The 18,130-nt window shown below is 54.6% G+C and overlaps 2 protein-coding genes across 3 annotated transcripts in view; both read left to right on the top strand.

The window, feature by feature from the left end:
* The window catches only part of Celsr3 (cadherin EGF LAG seven-pass G-type receptor 3), a 28,883-nt gene extending 22,828 nt beyond the window's left edge, over positions 1-6,055 (top strand). For both annotated transcript variants that reach the window (XM_013346563.2, XM_026779536.1), the window contains exons 32-36: positions 140-249; positions 575-733; positions 1,478-1,681; positions 2,346-3,237; positions 4,446-6,055. In XM_013346563.2, coding sequence (XP_013202017.2) covers positions 140-249; positions 575-733; positions 1,478-1,681; positions 2,346-3,237; positions 4,446-4,473 — 1,393 coding nt within the window. In that variant the 3' untranslated portion in view covers positions 4,474-6,055. The remainder of the gene's footprint in view (positions 1-139; positions 250-574; positions 734-1,477; positions 1,682-2,345; positions 3,238-4,445) is intronic.
* Positions 6,056-7,062: 1,007 nt separating this feature from the next.
* Slc26a6 (solute carrier family 26 member 6) lies at positions 7,063-17,094 on the top strand. The gene is made up of 21 exons (XM_005347943.2): positions 7,063-7,248; positions 8,799-8,964; positions 9,043-9,182; positions 9,355-9,465; positions 10,000-10,148; positions 10,272-10,436; positions 10,517-10,669; positions 10,972-11,054; positions 11,142-11,289; positions 11,509-11,622; positions 11,743-11,820; positions 12,113-12,208; positions 12,291-12,397; positions 12,572-12,641; positions 13,988-14,080; positions 14,178-14,282; positions 14,672-14,764; positions 15,493-15,669; positions 15,791-15,845; positions 16,473-16,609; positions 16,834-17,094. Exons 1-21 carry the CDS (start codon positions 7,131-7,133, stop codon positions 16,846-16,848), a joined length of 2,373 nt encoding a protein of 790 aa, XP_005348000.2. The 5' UTR covers positions 7,063-7,130; the 3' UTR covers positions 16,849-17,094.
* Positions 17,095-18,130: the final 1,036 nt, after the last annotated feature.

Consider the following 18,130-nt stretch of genomic DNA (forward strand, 5'->3'; position numbering starts at 1 on the left):
GCCATTCCACATGCAGCAGGCCATGCACTCAAAGGCTCCCTCGGCCATTCCACATGCAGCAGACCATGCACTCAAAGGCTCCCCAGCTTCCAAAGCAACTTGTCACAGTCTTCTCTGATGGAGGATTCTGCATTTCCAGGGACAATGTTCTGGTTCGACATGGCTCAACCGCTGACCACATTGAGCACAGCCTCCAGGCTCACACTGGCCCCACTGACCTGGATGTGGCTATGTTCCATCGAGATGCTGGTGGAGTTGGAGCCCTGGGTCAGGGAGGAGGGGCATAGAGGGTGTCTTTATGATCTGCCTTCTTCTATCCCAACCTGGGGGCAATGGCTAACTGAGTAGGGCAAGCTCCTCTCAGGTCACTGCCCCAGAAGGCTCCTACCCATCCTTGCTTGTCTAGTTCACCCTTGATTAATTCAAGTCCTTATGTTCCCCCCCCAAGCTCCATTCAGCCCCCACCTTAATCTGCTTGCTGCCTTGCTTGCCCACCTCCAGACCCTCAGCTAGGGACCTTTCCTTATCCCTGAAGTCCCCTGCTTCTTCACTTTCTTCCTGACCTTTGCCCCAGGTGCGGACTCTGACTCTGACAGTGACCTGTCCTTGGAGGAGGAGAGAAGTCTCTCCATCCCCTCTTCAGAAAGTGAGGACAATGGCCGGACGCGAGGGCGTTTCCAACGTCCACTCTGCAGGGCAGCCCAGAGTGAGAGGCTCCTTGCCCACCCCAAAGGTGACAGAAACTCGCTGATTCTATGGGTGATCAAGGGACTCCCATGATTCACCAAGATGTGATGTAGGGACCTTACCATCTCCTTACGATTCCTGAGCCTGACCCACTGGGACCCTATGTGCCGTTCCCACCCAGATTTTTAGGAGTGCTTGGGGACCCAGGAGCAACCTGGGCGATGATATTGAGGCCAGAGATGTTACAGAGTAACTTGTCCCCTCAGCTGCCTAGCAACCCTGTGGTTTGGGGTTTATCTCGATCCTCCTGATCTCAGCCACCAAACTTCCATCTCATCTGTACCCTTGTAGCTAAGGATAAAGGCTAACTTCCATCTCCTCTACACCCTTCTAGCTGAGAAGGATGGCTCCGCAGTAAACCTTCCTTCAGGGGTTCCACTGATCTGAGAAGGGACACCCTCCTGTTTCTATTCCTTTTTAAAAAAAATACTTTTATTTTGTATATGTGTGAGTAGGTATGTATGCCAACTGTCCTCGGGTGGAGGTCACAGGATGATTTGTGGTAGTCAGTTCTCTCTTCCATACGGTCCTGGGAGTCAAACAAGCTTGGTGGCGGTGAAGTGCTTTCACTTGCTGAGCCATCTCTCCATCTTTCCTGTTCCTATTTCTCAGTGAGGACAGCCAGGGCTTGAAGAGTCGTTAGGTCCAGGGGTCACAGAGTCTGGTTCACAGGTCTTAGAAAGCACTGGAGTCAAGCCCGAGGCTCCTGTAACCTGCTCTGGCTTCACAGATATGGACGGCAATGACCTCCTGTCCTACTGGCCAGCCCTGGGAGAGTGTGAGGCAGCAGCACCGTGCGCTCTGCAGGCCTGGGGCTCTGAGAGGCGCCTTGGACTAGACACCAACAAAGATGCAGCCAATAACAACCAGCCAGATCTGGCCTTGACTAGTGGAGATGAAACCTCCCTGGGCCGGGCCCAGCGGCAGAGGAAAGGTAGGCCTTTTCCTAACCCTTTGTCCTGGCTGTAGGATTCCTGAAAGCTGCTTGGATCCAGACGTGATGGGAATTGAGCTTCCTGGTCCCTAGTGCGGAGGTCATCTTGCTCTACTCTGACAACCTCAACCTGTCAACTCCTGCTCCTCAACCTGCTTCATAGTCCCCAGAGACTGCCTGCCCCCTCCATATTCTGGCTTGTATTCCTGCATCCTCAGAAGCCATCTTCCCTCTGCTTCTGCATTCCCACTCACTTTGCAAACCACAGAAGCTGTGATCTTGGAGTCCAGAGCTCCTGCTCTGCTCTAGGTCTTTGTCTCTCGCACTGGCTGTAGCGTCCCGAGGTTGTCCTTGCACCAGCACAAGAGGGTCTTGCATCACAGGAACACTGGAGACTGCTTCTGCTCCAGCCCAGGGAATTCCTACACTTTTGACCCAGGCCTGTATTTCCAGGACTTAGGGTTATCCCGCTTCTGACTTCCTGGAAGTCTGCCCTGACCCTGCACAGTGACCGCCCTAGCTTGACCCACAAGATTCCTGTCTCCTACTCTGACCCTGTTCCACTGTCTGTGTAGGACCTCTGAGTTTCCTCTCACGTCTGCACTTCCTTGACTAGATCCCTGCCTACTCTTTGATACATAATCTGTCCCCAATTCTTCCACAGGCATCCTAAAGAATAGGTTGCAGTACCCATTGGTGCCCAAGACTCGAGGCACTCCTGAGCTGTCCTGGTGCCGTGCAGCTACCTTGGGCCACCGGGCTGTGCCAGCTGCCTCCTATGGCCGCATCTATGCAGGCGGGGGCACAGGTAGTCTTTCACAGCCCGCCAGCCGCTACTCTTCCCGAGAGCAGCTGGACTTGCTGCTAAGGCGGCAACTGAGCCGGGAGAGACTAGAGGAAGTTCCAGTTCCCGCCCCTGTTTTGCGTCCCCTGAGCCGGCCAGGCTCCCAGGAACACCTGGATGTTGCACCAAGCCGCCCAGAGCCCAGAGATCGGGTCAGCACCCTACCACGGAGGCAGCCACCCCGGGACTACCCTGGAACTATGGCTGGACGCTTTGGGTCACGGGATCCACTGGACTTAGGGGCACCCCGAGAATGGTTGAACACACTGCCCCCACCCCGCCGCAACCGGGACCTTGACCCACAGCACCCACCTCTGCCCCTGACTCCACAGCGGCAACTCTCAAGGGACCCCCTCTTGCCATCTCGGCCCCTGGACTCTCTGTCTAGGATCTCGAACTCTCGGGAGCAGCTGGACCAGGTGCCTAGTCGGCATCCCTCACGAGAGGCCCTTGGACCAGCCCCACAGCTTCTCAGAGCCAGGGAGGACCCAGGCAGTGGCCCTAGCCATGGCCCCTCCACAGAGCAGCTCGACATCCTCTCCTCTATCCTTGCCTCCTTCAACTCCTCAGCCCTGTCTTCAGTACGGTCCTCAAGCACGCCCTCGGGCCCTCACACCACTGCCACGCCCTCTGCCACAGCCTCCGCACCTGGGCCTTCCACACCTCGCTCAGCCACATCCCACAGCATCTCGGAGCTGTCACCAGATTCAGAGTAAGCAGGGCCCAGACACCTGTTCACACTCTTGTCAGCTTAGAGCAGCTGCCCCACGTACCCACCCGAGTCCACCGTAGAATGAATTGGGAGTTAGCCCATAGATACGGGCCACTCCAGGCTCAGCACAGCCCAGAGACCACATTAGGGACAATTCTAGCAGAAGATGGGAACAGGGCTAGCTGGAACTTGCTTACACATCCCAGAAAAGTGCCGCCAAAGACTGGAACTAGTGGAGGGGGCAGGCAGGAGTCAGGGCATCAAAGTACGAAATAACCTGGCATTTGCATGAGACAACGAGAGGAATCTTTGTTCAGATGGTCATGAGGAATAGTGGCATGTTGTGTCAGACTGAGAATGTCATTCGCTCATTATTGTATTCCATGACATGAGACTGCTCCCACCTGTGGGCGCTGTGGGGTTAGGCACAGTACAACTCAAAGGCCCACAAGGCATCTGTGGGGTTGAGGATGCCAGAGACACCCAGAAGTGGCTGGACACACAGGAATCCACGAAGGTATAGGGGAGCAGGAACAAGCATTGCCAGACCCAGAGTAAGCAGGGCCCCACGGGGGAGTTGCCAGGTCTAAGAAGACAATGGAGAGTTGTCAGTCAAGGAGAAACTGCCAGGTCAAGCTCTGGAGGAGACATGACTGGGAGGGAAGTAGGCCTCTGTGGATAGGGCAGGGGACCAGGAGACTGAGCAGGGCCCAACGCTGAGAGGACAGAGGAGGTAGGAAGCAGGGGCTTAGGGGACCAGAGCTGTAGCTGGACGCTGAAAGGGAAGGGTGAGCAAGAGACAACCCGCCCGGGTCCCTGCAGTCTGGCCTTGGCTGCACAAGTGCCAGGGGACTGAGGACTCGAGCTTCAGAGTCACCTGAGTTTCGGTCCCATCTCGCATCTCCTTGATGAGGTGAGGCATAATTCAAGCTACACAGTAGCTCTTCATCTGTAGACTCAGTTTAGAGAAACAAACTCTTTGGGATGCGGAGATTTGTGGTATTGTCTGAATTACGGACGCTTCATGTAGTCTCTGCATAGGTGGTTTTCTAAGCACCGAGACCTAGGCAGCCGCCTGCTAATAGGTCTAGGCTGTGGAGGTCCAGATGGGTGTTTGCAGGGCGCAGAACCATGGAGTGGGCATGAGGGGGCTGAGGGCTGAGAGGGAAGTCGTCTTAGCCATGGCCTTCCATTTCCACACTCAACAGAATTCCCAGAAGCGAAGGTCACTCCTGAGGGGCTGGCAGCAGGTGAGGAGCCACCACGGGCAGCAGAGGATTTGGGCCGATGGAAGAGACGTCGTGACTGATCCCAAGGCAGCACTCTTGAGGCCCTCCTCAGTGCAGTGTGACAGTCCCAAGCGTCTGTGAGCATGAGTGTGACAGGTGCGGGTGGGGGCTGGAGGGAGGACTTTTATACATTTTGTAACTTTGTAACCAGAGAGATATGCTTATGTTATTTTTCAGCTCTTCTGTGTCCCAGGGGTCCGAGACTGGGCTGGGAGGGCATGGGGGAGAGATGCAGTTGGCCTCATCCGGGTCCTTTTCTTTCATCTTACGGGTGGGGTGGACACGTGGGACACTTCCCCTGCCTCTTCCCCACATTGATCTGAACAGTGTTGGAGCCCAGAGTGCAAATTTGATCTTTGCATTTTCTCCAGTGCCCCACAGGCCAAACTCCAGTGTGTGGGGGTTGGTCTTGCAGACAGGGGTCCTCCCACTCCCTCCTGAGGGCTTACTCGTGCTCTTACTCCGCTATGTGGATGTGTATTTCTTGGAGTCCCTGCCACTTACTGCCTTAAGACCCAGGACTGATGCTGTGGGCGCTGGGAGAGCAGCAGACGTCATGTTTACAGATCAAGGCTTCCCTTCCTCCCTTGAGGAGGGACTCAGGCCTCTAATCAGACATTCCTACCAGGGTGTGAGTAGAGAGGACACTCCTTTGTCTCTGCTTCTTCCTCTGCTTAAGCAACTCTAGTCTGTGGTGCCATTGTTCAGTACACTGCCCCCTGGAGGGTGAACAAAGGAGCAGAAACAAGGGAATCCAAGACCCGGAATGTAGGTGCCTCGGCCTCCCACTGTTTGCAGGATCCTCCCTGGCACCAGGCTGTAGTAGTGACTGCCCCACAGTCTGTTATTCCCTTATAGAGGAAAAAAATGACTGTTAGGATCCTGTTCACAAACCTCTTTTGTTATTTGTCTGATGTCCACAACTGGGGACTTTAAATTTTTGTTACCTTGTTTACAGGTCAAGATTATTTTTTTAAAGTGTTGGTTTTTATTTACTGTCTACAATGTAAACCGGTGAACTTCCACACTTTGTTTACAGTTAAGAATGGTTTCCCGTTTGTTTACAAGTGAAAGGTAGGAGAAGTGGGAGAGGGGCTTCGAAGACCCACCTGTGATATCCCTGGACCTGGTCATCTTGAGGGGGGCATCTAACCCTGACCCTTTCCAGGCCAAATGTCAGCTGAGTCTTCTGTTTAACAGCACACCCTGAAGGAGGCTCAGGGCTGGGGGTCTGGGCAAAGGTCGCTCACCTCTACCTGATGTATACACTTGGGAGGCAGTTTTTGAGATTCAAAACCCCACTTTGCTGCCTGTGCCAAATCTCACCAGCAGTCGCTAACTCTCCTTACCCAGACTGAGCTGACCTCTGCCCTGAAGGGCTGAGTGGCCTGTCAGTGGGAGAGTGTCCTTGCTACGTCCTAGGTTCTGTAGATGCCCGTCTCTGGGGTCCTCCTCCAGCACAGTGGCCCTCTTTCCTGTCTGTGTAAATTGTTCCGTGAAGCCGCGCTCTGTTTTGGGAATAAACTTCTATAGAAAACACTTGTTGCTCTTTCTGTTTCAGATGTAGGGATGGTTGCTATGAGTGATTCACCCAGAATGACCTTGGAAGGAATTTGAGCCCTCCTCCCTCCAAAATATCCAGTTATTTTTAGTTCATTTCATGGCAGATTTGGACCAGGTTCCTACTGCTTTCTGAAGTATGGCCTTTAACCTTGTGATTGGACCGAACTTAGAGCATAGGAGCTGGGCAAGAGAAGCCTCTTCTGGGGCTAGGCAGCAATGGGAGGGCTTCCTGATTTCCAGAGCCTGATTTGTGGCCCTGCCCATTTGTCAAACCAAACCTAGGAGTTGCCTTCCCAGTGTGTACCTTACCCACCCACACTCTGACCCTTCCTGGTCTCTCTGACTTGGATCTGGCCAGAAGCTTGGAAACTCAGAGGAGCTTCCCTTCCCTTCCGAGCCAGATTCATTTCCAGTCTAGGCAGCCAGAATCCAAAGGGAGGCCTTGAGAAGCCAGTAGTGGTGGCAAACACTTTTGACCACACCTTTAATCCCAGCACTAAGGAGGCTGAAGCAGGTGGATCTCTGATAAGGAGGCCAGCCTGGTCTAGAGAGAGTTCCAGGATAGCTGGGGCTACGCGGAGAACTTGTCTGGTGGGTGGAGGCAGGTAGGAGGACTTGAGGACCACTGTGCCAGGTCTCAGCGGGAAAGTCTGGGGGTGGTGTGCACAGCTTGATTGTCCCTGAGAGACTCTACAGACCTAGATCTTCCACAGTTGAGGTTAGGGCCCCACATCTAAGCATCCAGATCATTCAAGGATTTCTCCCCCGCACTACTTGGGCCCTTCACAAAGCCAGAACGTAAGATCAGATCCATCCATTCAGGGGCCCAGAGCCACGGGTCCTTTGTCCCCCAGCTCCAGGCAGCTGGTTAGCTAGCTGAAACCGACCAGAGTTGCAGGGGAGGACTTAAAAATGGCCTCTGGGAAGGAAAGGGTTAAACCTTCTTTCTCTGGGCTCGCCCCCCCGCCCGGGGAGTATGACTTAGGTTCCGCCCTCGAATTCTCATTGGTCTGAGCATGCACATCCCGGCTGTGGAGCGTGATGCCGGCCTCGTTCTCGGCCTGGCGCCACCTTCGCGCCGGCAGTGGCCTCCCGCGGGAGCTGTCAGAGCCGCGGCACTTGAGCTATCTGGAGGCCATGGGGCTGTCCGATGGGTCCGGTGAGTTTCAGGGCGCCGCTCGAATTCCGCGTGTCCACGAAGTGTTAGTACTGTGACTCCCGGCCTAGATCAGTTGTGAAAGGGAACCGCCAAATTCCCAGAAGGCATCTCCCGCCTGCACAGCCTCAGTTTACCGCCTTGCCGATTTTCCGCGGGTGGTTGTCCATCAGCCGCGAGGGATGGGTGTGGGATCCGGCGCGACCCTAGCTCTTGACCGAAAGTCCCTGGAGTCCTAATGAGGGGGCCGCAGGGAGGTTGCTGCCTGCCAAGGAGCCCAGGTCCTGGAGGTGCGCCGGCTGGGTGCCTGGGCTCGGGAGACAGACCGCTGCTAAGCAGGGTCTAGCCAGTCCCTAGACCAGGCGCGGCCGGAGCCCGCGTGGTTCTGAGCCCTCTGGTGCTGAGGGCCTTTGTACCCTCCCAAAGGGCGGTGCCAGAGCAAGGCTCCGCCCCCGGGCGCGTGCTGCCTGGTAAGGGGAGGGCCCTTTAAGAAGACTTAGAGCTCTCGAAGGAGAGGGAGAGGGGGCCCTGAGGTCTCCGTGAGCCAGAGGTGCACAGAACCTCTGAGGATCTTCCTTGCACTTTCTCTGCGCCCTCCAACGTGGATACCCAGGCTAGAGGCTCTTCCCAGGTGAGTTCCTACCCCTCTGGTGGGATCCTCTCCCTTGGTTATAGCTGCTTCCAGATCACAACTGACCGGTGAAAACTTTCCCCAAATGTTAGTTCTCCCGCCAGATTTACCCCCACCCCCGAAATTCGCAGAGGAGAGCTGCATTCCTTATGGAGTCTCCCCAGCTCAGTTTCTTCTGAGAGAACTCCCCCAGATGAGACAGATGAGAGAGAACCTTTCCCTTCCTCCAGCCCCTATTCTTTGGTAAAGTTTCTCCCAGAGGTGCCTCCCGGTAGGTGAGGGATTCACCCCCAGGTCAGAACTTGCCTGGCTGGTGATGGCTGTCTGGGCAGGGTTCCCTCTAGGTTGGATTGGCTTCTGAAAACGCCTGTTTCCAGGCGAATCTTTCCTATTTCAAGGGGGTGTCTGGAGGTGAGAGCTTGGACCCTGAAACTTGAGGTGTGTAGGTGGGTTCTGTCCCGAAGCCTGGGGGCAGTATTGCTTACAGATCTTACATGCTCCCTGCCGCGATGCAGGCTCTGTGGTACAGCTGGAAGAGGAATTGGTTCAGGGAAGGCAAGGGGCTGAGAGGTAGGGGCTAGGAGAAATTGCCAGTCTGAATGTGGACCCCGACCTGGACGTGGACTTGAAGTGGTACTCAGGACTGAGCAGCCACACCTGAGCTGGATGTGTAGGTCATGCTCATCCCACTCTCCCTCCTGGAGAGACTTTGGCCCAGAAAGCGCCTTCCAGCAGCCAAAGTTCAGGTACTGCCCCTGTCTGGGTGTGAACACGGGGCCCTCAGAGACCAGCAGGGTTGGCTCTATCCTTGATCTTTGAGCCTGGAAAACTCAGGTATGTGACTCTGTGGACCCAGGTAGAGTGAAGGAAAGGTTGGGACAGGGGCAATCCTCAGTGTATGTCTGTGGTCCCACCTCTCTAGACCACGGGACACAGCAGACACAGGCACTGCTGTCTACCACACAAGAAATGGAGCTGCAGAGACGAGATTACCATGTGGAGAGGCCTCTGCTGGACCAGGAGCAGCTAGAGGATCTGGGACACTGGGGCCCGGTGACCAAGACCTACCAGTGGCGAGCTTGGTTTCGGTAACGATGAGGGGTTGAGGTATGGGGTGTTGTGGCAGGGCCCGAGTTCTGTCTCTGATGAACTCTTCATGTCCCCAGGTGCTCCCGTGCTCGGGCCCATGCTCTTCTGCTCCATTACGTTCCGGTCTTGGGCTGGTTACCCCGCTATCCTGTGCGAGACTGGCTCCTGGGTGACCTGTTGTCTGGCCTGAGCGTGGCCATCATGCAGCTTCCACAGGGTGAGCTCCCTTCAACAGCCTGGATTGCAAGCTCTGTGGTCTGTGAAAGGCCAAACCAGGAGCCACGACCTCTGCCCTTGGAACTATGGCCCTTGAACCCAGGGTTTGGATCCCCCACCTTTCTGAGACCCTACTCTCTCTCCAAGTCTGCATTGCACCCTTCTACCTGCAGGCTTAGCCTACGCCCTCCTGGCGGGATTGCCTCCTATGTTTGGCCTGTACAGTTCTTTTTACCCCGTCTTCGTCTATTTCCTATTTGGTACCTCTCGACACATCTCTGTGGGTAAGTGGAGTCAGGCCTAGCTTTCCATAGAGGCCGTCTTCTGTGGAGGGGAGTGGCAGGCTGAGCAGGGGAGCTTGGGGACTAGGACGGTGTGGGTGCTAGATCACTAAGAGAATGGCATATGGGTCACCCCAAGAAGTCCTAGGGAAGCGACTGTAGAGATTACAGGTTCAGGATATCTCAAAGCTCTGGCTTCAGGGTGGATGAGGCAGTCCATGGGGCCAGGAAATTCCTAGAGGCCCGTCCAGCCTGTCCATGATCCTTCTCTTGCTCCCAGAGAATCTGTGTTGCAGAACACTGGACACTGGTGAGACTAGGTGGTGAGATGGGGCCAGGATTAGCCCGGTTAGCCTTAGGGGCAAGCATGTGAGCTCAAGGTTCGCTTCTGACCTTGGCCGTACCTGACCAGTACTGCCTCCGTTTGCACAACCGTAATCCAAGGATATCTGTCTGCTGGCCTCTTTAGCTAAAATTGGGGCTCCAGAGCGGGACAGCATCCTCTTCCTTCTGACCTGTCCCGTCCTGCCCCTTCAGGGACCTTTGCTGTCATGTCTGTGATGGTGGGCGGCGTGACAGAATCCTTGACTGCGGACGAGGCCTTCGTGCAAGGCTTGAACGCCACAGTTGATGATGCCCGGGTGCAGGTGGCCTACACGCTCAGTTTCCTGGTTGGCCTCTTCCAGGTACGGCACGGCCGTCCCCCTAGCTGCCTGGACTTACACTGTGTCCTCTTGCTGTTCCTCATTCCCTCTGATTCCACTTGCTTCATGATTTCTGCCCCCTGATGTTCCCTGACTGGCCTACAGGTGGGGCTGGGCCTGGTGCACTTCGGCTTTGTGGTCACCTACCTGTCGGAGCCTCTGGTCCGCAGCTACACCACAGCCGCCTCTGTGCAAGTCCTCGTCTCACAGCTCAAGTATGTGTTTGGCATCAAACTGAACAGTCACTCTGGGCCACTGTCCGTTATCTATGTGAGTGAGGGTGGGAGCCAGGGTGGGTAGGTGCTGCGCCCATGACCTTGAATGCTGGCTGTAACACCTCTTCTCCTCAGACAGTGCTGGAGGTCTGCGCTAAGCTGCCCCAGACGGTGCCCGGCACCCTGGTCACGGCACTTGTAGCAGGAGTGGTGCTTGTGTTGGTGAAGCTGTTGAATGAGAAGCTGAAGCGCTATCTGCCCCTGCCCATACCTGGGGAACTGCTCACGGTTGGTTCGCGTACCAGGGAATGGTGGACAGAGGAGAAGGGTGGATGTTAGGGTAGATCCGGCCAGGATACAACCTCGAGGTATTTCAGGGCCAGACGGAGTGACCACTGTCAGGGTTTCTGCCCTAGATTGGCTTCTTACCACCCTTGACAGCTTATCTCCTTCCTCAAATGGTAGTGCTTACCTCTCAGCCTACCCACAACTTCTCATCCCTCAAAGCTTTTGTCCACCGTAATGGTTAAGCTTCTCTCCCTTAGGAGATTGCAGGACCTCCCTGCCCTAATTCCATCCTTTCCCCACAGCTCATTGGGGCCACCGGTATTTCCTTCGGTGCTCAACTCCGTGAAAGATTCCAGGTAGACGTGGTGGGCAACATCACCACAGGGTGAGCTCTGGTTCTGTCAGGGACGGGGCGGGGCGGGGGGCAGGTAGAGCCAGGGCCATCCTCTGACCTCACAGGTGTTCCTCCCAGGCTGATACCCCCGGTGCCACCCAAGACAGAGTTGTTTGCCACACTCGTGGGAAATGCCTTTGCCATTGCTGTGGTTGGCTTTGCCATCGCCATCTCGCTTGGGAATATTTTTGCCCTGAGGCATGGCTACCGCGTGGACAGTAACCAGGTCTGTGATGTGGGTCGTGCAGGTGAACACAAGGCCACGTGATAGGAGAGAGACAGAGAAGGCTTGGACTGTACTTAGAAATGGCTGAGGGCAGGAGAATAGGATGTTTGGGACAACAGTCAAACATTGGCGGCCATTATTGCGTGGGGATGGGGGTTGGGGGTATGTCATCCTAGATATGCCTAGAGATAGACTTCTCACACCGTACTTCCCCCACAGGAGCTGGTGGCCCTTGGCCTCAGCAACCTCATTGGCAGCTTCTTCCAGTGTTTCCCCGTGAGCTGCTCCATGTCTCGGAGCCTGGTACAGGAGGGTACCGGGGGCAACACACAGGTGGGCCTTGGTATGAGCATGCGTGTGTGTGTGGGCATGTTTCCATCTGAGTATGCATGCTGTTCTGCCAGGGTGGTCCTGCTTCTCCTCACCCTCACTCCCTGCTAACCCCCACTGTAGGTTGCCGGAGCCGTATCCTCCCTTTTCATCCTCCTCATTATCCTCAAACTCGGGGAACTCTTCCGAGACCTGCCCAAGGTGAGCCTCTACCCCTCCCAGCCAGCCTTCAGAGCCTCAGCTTGGCCAGACCCAAGTCAGTCACTCTAGTTCCATCTAAGGGACTCAGAGATATGAGGTTGAGCTCTGGGGATACAATCTGGAATTAGAGGTCAAGGGTTAGAAGTTTCTAATCAGCTCCAAGGGGTTAAGGTTGGTGTGGGGTGGTAGCTGGCTGTGGGCTGGGCTCTGCCCAAATGCTTGGCCAGCATGGGTGGTCGTGCCTGGGTGGTGGATCCTCTCAGCAACCCTGGCGACATTGTCCCTGCTACAGGCCGTCCTGGCAGCTGTGATTATTGTGAATCTAAAGGGCATGATGAAGCAGTTCTCTGACATCTGCTCTCTTTGGAAGGCAAATCGAGTGGACCTGGTGAGAAGCTTGGGAGCCCAGCCCTGGGCTTTGGGGCCTCTAGTGCCAATGGACCCTTTGACCTCTGACATTTTATTATCAGCTAATCTGGCTGGTGACCTTTGTGGCTACCATCCTGCTGAACCTGGATATTGGCCTGGCGGTTTCCATAGTGTTCTCCCTGCTGCTCGTGGTGATCCGAATGCAGCTGTGAGTCCACCATTTTTGGTACTCCCAATTCCAGCCTGGTGAGGGAGTAAGTTTCACACTGGCTCTCCACAACTTTCCTTACATCTCTGGGGACACCCCAAGTTCCTCATTCCCCTCTCATGGCCTTTTCTTTGCCTCCTTCTCTCCATCCCCACCCCCCAACTCTCTCCTCAGGCCCCATTACTCTATCCTGGGGCAGGTGCCAGATACGGATATTTATAGAGACGTGGCAGAATACTCAGGGGTGAGTGGCAGGGCTAAATGGGAGGTGGGGCAGACAAGACAAATGGGCCCTTTTTATTTCCTCCACATGGACAAGAACACTGGGGGATGGGCTGGGAAAATGGCTCACTGGATAAACTATTTGCTGTACCCGAATATGAATCCCCAGCACCCATATCAAATGCCAGGCATGGCAGCATGCATGTCTGTGACCCCAGTGCTCGGAAGGCAGTGACAGGAGGATCTCTAGGGCCCTCTGGCCAGCTAGTCTAGCCAATTGGTAAGCTCCAGGTTCAGTACGAGACCCTGTCTCAAAGGAGAAGAAGCATAGAGGGAGGTAGCCAATGTCTTTCCATGCAGGGTGCACACCCAGACTGGAAGCATTTTGACTTTGGTTCTTCGAATTTGAAGAGAGGAGTTTGAGTGTGTGACCCTATTCATTGCATGAGTGACTGGCACAGTCTTAGAGCCAGACTCATAAGCCCTATGCTGTAGAATACCCCTGGGTCAAAAGAATGGGATAGGGGGTGGGGGGCACAAAATGTAGAGAAGGTTGTTTCCTCGTCTGCTCAGTGGGAATCAAAAGTCCCCGCCTGCTAGTTTGTGTAAAACCCTATGTTGTGGCCGGGCGGTGGTGGCGCACGCCTTTAATCCTAGCACTTGGGAGGCAGAGGCAGGCGGATCTCTGTGAGTTCGAGACCAGCCTGGTCTACAGGAGCTAGTTCCAGGTCAGGCTCTAAAAAGCTACAGAGAAACCCTATCTCAAAAAAAAAAAAAACAAAAAAACAAAAAAACAAAAAACAAAAAACCTATGCCGTGTCATGCGAACAAAGGCTTTGTGAGAATCTGGAATAAAGTAAGCTCCGTCACTTCGGCCTGGAGCCCTGAAAGCCGAGTGCGGTACGACTAGGCAGGCTAAAGAGTAGAGTGAGGGTCTGGGTGTGGGAGACATGAGGGGAGCAGGCAGCTGCGTGGGGCTGGGAGGCGGCCCACATGGTCCAGGCCCAAATGCTCAGGGGAGACCTGAGCTGTGGATGGAATGGGGAAGGTCGGAGTGGAATGCCAGGTTGGGGTGGCTCTTCTGTCTGCGTGCAGAAAACAGCAGAGGGCAGGGACAGGAGACTCAGGGACAGGAGGGCTGAGTGCTGAACCCCAAAACCTGGTGACAGACAGGAGAGTTGGGAGGGACTGAACCTGTGCAGCACAGGAGCTAGGGTGGTATAGCCAGGCAATGCCCAGACTCCTGGAAGGGTATCAGCCGCAGCCTGGGGCAGAGGGTAGCAGGCTGTCTAAGAGAGGCAAGTTGAGTGAAGAGGATGCGGGAGAAGGCAAGGAAGGCTCAGCCACCCCGACTCCACTCATCTCCAGGCCAAGGAGGTCCCTGGTGTGAAGGTCTTTCGCTCCTCAGCCACCATTTACTTTGCCAATGCTGAGCTCTACTGTGACTCGCTGAAGCAAAAGGTGAGGCCGGGATCCCCCTGTTTGGTGTGTGTGCGGGGGTCTGAGTGCCGCTCCTCTCCCCAGAGGACCCAGAGCCTACCTCTGACTGTGTCTCTAGTGTGGTGTGGACGTGGACCACCTCGTCTCCCAGAAAAAGAAGCGAATCAAAAAACAGGAGATGAAGATGAAGCGAATGAAGAAAGCCAAGAAGTCTCAGAAGCAGGTGGAGTCCCCCTCATCCCCTCAGCAGCTCCTCCTGGCCCAGCCCTACTGGGAACCCAACCCTGACCCCCAGCCATTTCGTGATCCTCTTTGGCCTTTCTCCCAGTCCGGTCCTTGTCCCATTCCCTCACGGTCATTTCTCCTCCTTTGTCCCTCCCCTTTCTCCCTCAGCACCCTGGAGACCCTGGTTCAGCCCTGGGCAGGGCAGGGAAAGCTCTGGAAATGTTCTACCCCTCGCCTGTATTAGTCACAGCGTGAACCACAGCAGGGTCCCTTTCATCGTCCTACTGTGGCTCCTTGCCCAACGCCAGGGGCAGTACCAGGTCCACCTGGCATGGTTGTCATGTGACTCTTGGGATGACTTTCCGAATCATCCGTCTTCCCTCGTAGGATGCCCCTTCCAAGATCGCCTCAGTTTCAGTCAACATCAACACTGGCTTCGAAGACATCAAAAGCAATGATGTGGAGGGTTCCGAGGCCAAGGTGAGGCTACAAATGGGAGGAGGGAACGGCCCAGAACCGCGAAGGTGCGGGTGCCGACATGTTACATGAGAAAAGCCGCTAGTGTGGGCTTTGAAAGTGTTGGGCTAATGATGGGAGGAACAGGATGATGGCTCAGACGCTGCAGGAAGACCCTTGTGATACCAGATTCTCTCCTGGCTCATGTCTATAATCTCAGACTGACCTAGATTTTATAGACTGACCTTGAATTTATAGGTATAACAAGACCCCACAGTCTACGCTTATGGAAATATTGGGAAAATCTAGCAGAGGGGAGGGGGATACCAAGTTCAACCAAAGACTCAGACAGGTCAGGGGATAAGGTGTGTGTGAATGAGTGTGGACACAACAATGCTGTGGCCATCTTGTCTGTTCCTAGGCTCCTAGCCACTCCACCCTGTTTAGCCAAGGATGGGACATGATCTCCCAGCACCCTCCCTTCTTGTGTCTCTATTAAGCTTTGGTCCAAGAAGTTTATGCATGTTGGAGTATGCATTCCTGTGTCCCTACATGTCCTCCTGTGTTACAGATCCACCTGTCTCCTTTCAACCCATGTCTGTGTCCTTATGTGTCCCATGCATGCCTTCATATATCTGCATTTTTACATGCATTTATAGCTTCCGTCTGACTCTGTGTCGCTGTATGCCATGTGCATGCCCTGCCTTTGCTCTATCAGGGATGGTCCTTCAGCACATCTGTATCCCCTGCAGGTGTACCGAAGGGAGGAGCTGGAGGATGCAGTCACCAGCAGTCAAGAAGATGTCAAGGCCCCAACCGTAAACACACTGAAGTCCCTGGGCCTACCCCAGCCAGACTTCCATACCCTCATCCTAGACCTGAGCACTCTCTCCTTCGTGGACACCGTGTGCATTAAGACCCTGAAGAACGTAAGGAACTGTGGGCGGGCTAGGACCCCTTGAGCCTTCACACTGACCAAGACCTCTGAACTCCCCCACTAAATCTTGCCCAGCTGCTGCCCTCTGATGCTAGTCCTCTTTGTTGCTGCAGATTTTCCATGACTTCCGGGAGATCGAGGTGGAAGTGTACATCGCTGCCTGTTACAGTACGTTGACTGGGGATAGCGATAACATCAGACAAGAGGGTGGGACTCTTCTGGTCAAGGGTTTGTCAGATGGCACAAGGAAAACTACAGGTCTTGGGAGCCAGGAGTCAAGAGTCAGGAGAAGGGCTAGGAAGATGACTCAGTGGGTAAGTGCTGAGCTCAGAGGGTTCAGTGCTCCCCACATATGAGGACCTGAGTTCAAATCCCGCAGCACCATGTAAAATAAGCCAGGTATGTCTATGCATGCCTATAATGCTAGCCTTTGGTGGGTGGAGACAGATGGTTCCCAGGAGCTAGCTGGTCAGCCAGCCTCAACATACACAGCCCTACACACACATACACAGACATATACACAAACAGACAGATACACAGACTTACATAGACATACAGACACACACACAGACATATTCACAAACACACACAGATACACAGACTTACATAGACACACACACAAACACACAGACAGACACACAGACTTACATAGACATACAAACACACACAGAGACATATAGAAGTGACTGGGTTTCTAGCTCTAAGTAGCCTCGGATAGCAGGGGTCAGAGAATCCTGTGGGTGCCTGGGGACTGGGTCTCCTGTGGACTGAGTGTCAGGATCTCCTTGCCCACAGGTCCTGTGGTCACCCAGCTTGAGGCTGGACACTTCTTCGATGACTCTATCACTAAGCAGCATCTTTTTGCCTCTGTCCATGACGCTGTGACCTTTGCCCTCCACCACCGGAAGCCTGGCCCTAAGAGCCCTGTTTTGGTAAGCTGACTCTGGCCCACTGAGCAGTTTTGTTAATCTGTTGCTTATCCCCACCCTGACCCCAACTCCAGAAAGTCCATGCCATTGCCCAGGGCTCTGGCTACACTGAACCCATTGCTCTCCCCTCGTGTGTGTATGTGTGCGTGTGTGTGTGCTGACTTATGAGCAGGGCTTCATATATGTCCTTTGGAAACTAACTGAAACTTCCTCTGCCGCCCGCACAGGCCACCAAACTCTGACTTTGCTGCTGGAGATTGACTACCTCTAGAGGTTGTGACAGGTCACCCTCATGAAACTCCTGCCTCTGGGTCACCTCCAGGTGCCCCCCAGGACTCCGGTCCATGTCTGTGCACATAGAGCACATGGATGCCCTGAGTTTGGTGCTACAGGCCTGGGCAGGGTATTGCAGTCAGGCTGGCCTTGGCTGGGTGCTGGGAGGGAGCTGATGTGGATTTACAGCTCTGGGAATAAATGTGTCTGTCCAACTTCAGGCCCTGCTGTGGTGTGTTCAGGGTGTGGCTAGAGCGTCGTCCTCAACTCTCAGACTCCCAAGCCAGCTTAGAAACACTACAGTAGACAGAGCTGGGGGTAAGACTCAGGGAGGTCAGGGCCAGGCAGAGAGCATGCAGAGAGGGCAGCTCCGGGCCCAGACTGGACTGGGATTCTACAGACTCAAGGTTCTCTTCCGTTTTGCATAGACCGCCCTTTAGCTTTAAATGGAAAAATGAATGGAATCAGAGCTGTAGCTCGGGACTAAGCTATTCCCGAGGGTAACCTGATAAGAGGCAGAGTTGGTGCTTCTGGGGGATGTAGAGCGAACCCCTGAGCGCCATTCTCAGGGTCTGCTGCTGGACTTAAAAGTCGGTGTTTACTCATAGAGTTCAGCCTTGAGATTGGCTGGACACCATCGACCAAGAACTGGCTGATTTCTGGCATAAGACACCGACAGCATGTGAGGCCGCTGATCCTGTGGGGAGAAGGACGGGGCAGTGGGCCCCTGATGGGTGAGGAAGCCCAGCCTCCTGAGTGGCCTGCTGAGTTAACCAAGCAGACGTGTGGAAATGTCGAGAACAATGTAGTACCCACTTCACCTGCCCAGAACACAAGAATTTCTCTATTCATCAGGTGTGCTCCAGGTGCCAAGCTCAGTGTTAGGCCCCGGGCAAGTTCCCAACGGCACATGAAGGCTCCCTGCCCTCCAAATATCCCAGGCACCCTTGCCTGTCTCTATTTTTATCATGGCATTTGCCTGTGCCTGGCACTGTAGTGTTTACAAGCCAGCTCTGCTCCCGCCAAAACTTCAGCCCAGGAAGGCAGAGCTTGACTTCTGTCAGGCAGCATTCTGGCCCCAGGCTTGGGCAATCGACAGATATTGTTTGAATGAAGACGTTGAGCCAGAGGCAGACTTGAAACAAGAACTTGTCAGACTGGCCTTGGTTGGGTGCTAGGAGGAAGCTGGTGTATTCTTTATAGCTGGACACTAAAGATGACTGGGTAGGTAGCCAGAAAGGCTCCAAAGGA

Source organism: Microtus ochrogaster, chromosome 5 (genome assembly GCF_000317375.1).
Source record: "Microtus ochrogaster isolate Prairie Vole_2 chromosome 5, MicOch1.0, whole genome shotgun sequence".
NCBI classification, from domain to species: Eukaryota; Metazoa; Chordata; class Mammalia; order Rodentia; family Cricetidae; genus Microtus; species Microtus ochrogaster.

Excerpts from the sequence above, each read along its gene's own strand:
- Slc26a6 (XM_005347943.2), top strand. The coding sequence starts at position 7,131 with ATGCCGGCCTCGTTCTCGGCCTGGCGCCACCTTCGCGCCGGCAGTGGC. Across the intron at positions 12,398-12,571 it reads GTGGTGATCCGAATGCAGCT|GCCCCATTACTCTATCCTGG; the intron begins GTGAGTCCACCA and ends CTCTCTCCTCAG. Across the intron at positions 14,081-14,177 it reads GTGACTCGCTGAAGCAAAAG|TGTGGTGTGGACGTGGACCA; the intron begins GTGAGGCCGGGA and ends CTGTGTCTCTAG.